The following is a 4,390-nucleotide window of genomic DNA, read 5'->3' on the forward strand; positions in this document are numbered from 1 at the left end:
ATTAATTGCATGCAAAAACACAAGTGTGCTTTACACATATATATATATATATATATATTATACAAGTGTGTTCTTTTATGTCATTTTACAATTTCAGCTTGTTCAACAACTAGTTTTACCAAACACTTTTGTTTCAATTACGTAGATTTTCAGCTATCAACTAGTTTTTCAACTTTCAACTAATTTATCAGTTAAACTCGTCAAAGATAGCCATAATATAGGAGGGAATAGCCTGAGCTACAATTTTAATTAAAATATTTTGCGATCATGCTATTAATGTTTGCCCAAAGACCATGAGGTAAAACAAAACATGACATTCCATGTATGTTTTCTCGCCGTACGCATTGACCACCAACCCTACTCCGCCGCCGCCAACGTTATCACCGCCGATCTCTGTTGCTGCCAACAGTATCATTCCGATCTCCGCCCTATTACGCCATGGTTCGCCACTCAAACCATTGGAATCGCACTCTCTGGTTCTGATGTAAGCCTAAACGTTTCCTCTTTGCTTCGATTTAGAATTCAATTTTAGCTAAATCTTCGTTTTCTACCTCATTCATTTCTGTTTCTCACATTTCTTTCATTCAACCCACTGGTTTCTTAAATTCTTCTTCGATTTCTTCTTCGTTTTCACGGCAATTTCATTTTTGATTTCTCACTCGCACTATATTTTCGCGATCTGCAATCAGAATCGGTTATCTTGAAGTTGATCACTCTCGTGCTTATTGCTTCCGTGAGGCTGAAAGTATTTGATCCACTAATTTGATATTTGATCATTGCGGTGCTTATTGTTTGTTACAGCTCAACCTGCATTTTCTCTTTCACCTTGGCATCTTAGATTGAAATCAAGGTCAGTGCATCAAATTCAATTGTATGTTATACTAAGTCTTTAGCTTGTGTTTTTGTGACTGGATATGCTTGGGAAACTACATTGACATGATTATAGCTGTGTGCTGCTGATGGCCCGCCACCGTCACAACCTCAGAATCTCTGGCAGTGATTGATTTCTGATTTGCTATTTTCATCTTCAATTTCCCACTCAACATGGCAAAGGGCACAAGCTCAGAGATGAACATTGCCATTATCCACCCTGATCTTGGCATAGGCAATAATTAACTGCCCTTTATTCTATTCGAATCAAAATCAAAAAAAATTCTGTGCCCATTAATTTTTTTCTTCCCTATACTTACAGTTGATTCTTATTACCTTGTGATTGTTTTGCAGGTGGAGCTGAAAGATTGATCGTTGATGCAGCTGTTGAGCTTGCATCCCATGGTCATAATGTTCATGTTTTTACTGCTCATCATGATCGAAATCGATGTTTTGAGGAAACTGTTGCTGGTGAATCTCTGTCTTTGTATATATATGTGTCTGTGATTGCCACATTTTGTGTTCTTTATAAGGAAATGCATTGTGTTAAGATATAGTTTGACTTGTAATTGTTTCAGGTACATTTCCTGTTACTGTCTATGGTTCCTTTCTTCCGCGGCATATATTCTACCGTCTTCATGCATTGTGTGCTTACCTTCGATGCCTATTTGTTGCTTTCTGTGTGCTTTTCATGTGGCCATCATTTGATGTTATACTGGCTGATCAGGTCTCTGTAGTCATTCCCATTTTGAAGCTTAAAAGGTCAACAAAGGTAGCTAGCAATAAGAATCATGTGTTGTAAATTCAAGTTTTGGCATTCACGGTTCGTCTTAGTTGCTTATTTTTCTTGCTAGGTTGTGTTCTACTGTCATTTTCCTGACTTGTTGCTGGCTCAGCATACAACTTTTGTTCGGAGGATGTATAGGAAACCCATAGACTATGTAGAAGAAATAACAACTGGTTGGACTTTGTATTCTTGCTTTATGTTTATTTATTTATTTCTGAACAAGGTTTTAAATTGTGGTCACATCACGGTTGCGTTGCGGTCCTTCATATTGTGATTAAACATGGCTGTTGCGTCCAAATCGCGGTCGGGCTCCAAAACCTTGATGTTGCGGACCTTGATTTAAAACCATGTTTCTGAACTTCTTTTCTCACTTGTAATCAAGCATCTTATTAAGCATTGCTAAATTGCAGGAATGGCTGATTTGGTACTTGTCAACAGCAACTTCACTAAATCTACTTTTGCAAATACGTTTAAGCAACTAGATGCTAAAGGAATTCGACCAGCTGTTCTATACCCAGCAGTCAATGTGGATCAGTTCAATGAACCCACTTCCTTTAGGTAAATGACATGTTTGTAGATGTATGGTCAATACAAGATTATGCATGTAGCTTATTCTTATAACCAATTTTATTATAATTATGCTTCTGCTGTATTTTTTTTCCTGTTGTAGGCTGAATTTTCTTTCCATTAACCGCTTTGAGAGGAAGAAGAACATAGAGTTAGCAATTTCAGCTTTTTCTATGCTTTGCTCACCTAATGGACTTCTTAAAAATCAAGATACTACCGATGCTTCTTTGATTGTTGCAGGTCAGTATGTTTTTCTTATGACTTCACATTTCTTAAGACAGATTGATAGATATTAGATGGTATGCTCATTATTAACTGTTCTGGGGATGTCTGTCATGACTCATGATGTATGTGCCTTAGACTGGAGTTTGGTAAAGCAGTGTCTTAGTTATGTTTGGTTCTTAGTAATGTTTTAAATTCTTGTATTATTTTTCAATCATTTCAAAAGACTTGTTTGTTCTGCGGAATCTTCTCAATAACACAGCTTGTTGGTAAATTATCTTTGTGAAGCTTTCTTGGTTCAATCATTTCAATCAGATGCATTAGCTTGGATTTGTTGTTGTGTTTTACTTCGAACCTTTATATAACTGACGTGGAAACTGCATGAAGTTTATTTTCTTATGTATTAAAAATGAGTTGTTAATTTTTATAAACCGTTATTTGGTGACAGAAAGTTCATTTATTGATCTTGTAAGTATAATGCTATATAGCCCATAGTATGAGGTGTTTAGTACATAGTTATATCTATATTGCCAATGTTATCATGAAGAAACTGATTGAGATGATGATGTTTTGTATCATGATAAGTTTTTGGTGCCAGTCAATTCATTAATCTAAAAATTAAAATATGAATGAGAAATTTATCTATCTCTACCATTTTGGTGTGTTAGTTTAGTTATATTTAAAGGCCTTCTTGTTGCACTCAGCTTTGATTTATATATACATTTTCTTGGCAGTATAACTGGGTCCTAAGTTTGAAGTTTAACCAGCCATACTTATTATTTCAATTGAAGCATTAGGCGCAATTTGAGAGTATAAAATCTATTTTCATAAATTGTTCCAGGTGGTTTTGATAAGCGGTTGAAGGAGAGTGTGGAGTACTTGGAAGAGCTTAAAAATTTAGCTGAAAGGGAAGGGGTCTCTAACCAAATAAGATTCATCACATCTTGCACTACAGCTGAAAGGAACACTCTTCTTTCAGAATGCCTATGTGTACTTTACACGCCAAAGGTATGTGAAACCTTATTATGATTCCTGAAAATTGGTAGAAGTTGACTTAAGAGTTTTACATTAAGATCTTCGATACAGGATGAACACTTTGGCATTGTTCCTATAGAGGCAATGGCAGCTTATAAACCTGTTATTGCGTGCAATAGTGGTGGCCCGGTGGAGTCAATCAAGAATGGTGAAACAGGATTCCTTTGCGATCCTACACCACAGAAGTTTGCTTCAGCAATGGCTAGCCTCATAAATGATCCTCAGGGAGCAGAAAGAATGGGCAGAGAAGCTAGGAGGCATGTTGTTGAGTCATTCTCTACAAAGACATTTGGCGAACGTTTAAATAGATATTTAGTTGACATTCACCGGGAGAAGGAGGATTGAGTTTAAGATATTTTTCCCTCAAATTGTTAACTGCAATTGCTGACCATTGAAGGCACTGTAGTTAACATTTTTGCCAAAATTTCTATTTAAGATGATTTTTATTTTATACCATGTAAATTTTTACCTGAGAGGATCACATGTTCAATGTTGAGGCTTGCACTTTTGGATATTTGCAGACATTATAAATGCATTGCAAAGTTTATAGAGAAATTTTCTGTGCTATATTAGAACCCTAGTGCTGATCCAATTTTGATTTCAAAGTGAAAAAAGGACCGAGCCAGGATCATGATAGTTGTGGTTTGCTTAGGGGACCAGTATCAGTTCAATTTTGCAAAAGAAACTGAACACCCAGTGAAGGCATAGTGGCCTCCTATGTTGTTAACAAACTCTTAGCAAAAAGCAGAACTAAGTTGGTACATTGAAGCTCAAAATCTTTCACCAATACTTGTCCCTCTCTTTTCTTGCATGTTGTGAATGTTAACCAAAAACTGTGTTTTGCGTCTAAGCTTTATTTCAGTAAAAGCTAAACTTGGGACAATTTGTTAATGGTCCAACTCTCCTATA

General features: G+C 36.1%; 1 protein-coding gene across 6 annotated transcripts; it reads left to right on the forward strand.

The window, feature by feature from the left end:
* Positions 1–278: 278 nt before the first annotated feature.
* Positions 279–4,036, forward strand: LOC130742589 (uncharacterized). Of its 6 annotated transcripts, none has more exons than XM_057594682.1 (10): positions 279–484; positions 802–850; positions 947–1,105; positions 1,225–1,341; positions 1,449–1,642; positions 1,725–1,830; positions 2,068–2,215; positions 2,328–2,464; positions 3,288–3,454; positions 3,533–4,036. In XM_057594682.1, the coding sequence occupies exons 3-10, from the start codon at positions 1,045–1,047 to the stop codon at positions 3,824–3,826; spliced, it is 1,224 nt and encodes a 407-aa protein (XP_057450665.1). In that variant the 5' UTR covers positions 279–484; positions 802–850; positions 947–1,044; the 3' UTR covers positions 3,827–4,036. The 6 variants fall into 6 exon arrangements, with proteins under 6 accessions (XP_057450665.1, XP_057450664.1, XP_057450667.1 ...); XM_057594681.1 differs by having other exon boundaries at positions 986–1,105; XM_057594684.1 differs by having other exon boundaries at positions 690–1,105.
* The last annotated feature ends 354 nt before the right edge of the window (positions 4,037–4,390 follow it).

The sequence above is a fragment of the Lotus japonicus genome, chromosome 3 (assembly GCF_012489685.1).
Source record: "Lotus japonicus ecotype B-129 chromosome 3, LjGifu_v1.2".
In the NCBI taxonomy this organism is placed as follows: domain Eukaryota; kingdom Viridiplantae; phylum Streptophyta; class Magnoliopsida; order Fabales; family Fabaceae; genus Lotus; species Lotus japonicus.

Bases quoted from the DNA above. Each gene is read 5' to 3' on its own strand.
- LOC130742589 (XM_057594684.1), top strand. From the start codon at position 1,045: ATGGCAAAGGGCACAAGCTCAGAGATGAACATTGCCATTATCCACCCT. The intron at 1,643-1,724 runs GTAGCTAGCAAT...TTTTCTTGCTAG, and splicing joins AGCTTAAAAGGTCAACAAAG to GTTGTGTTCTACTGTCATTT. The intron at 2,465-3,287 runs GTCAGTATGTTT...AAATTGTTCCAG, and splicing joins TGCTTCTTTGATTGTTGCAG to GTGGTTTTGATAAGCGGTTG.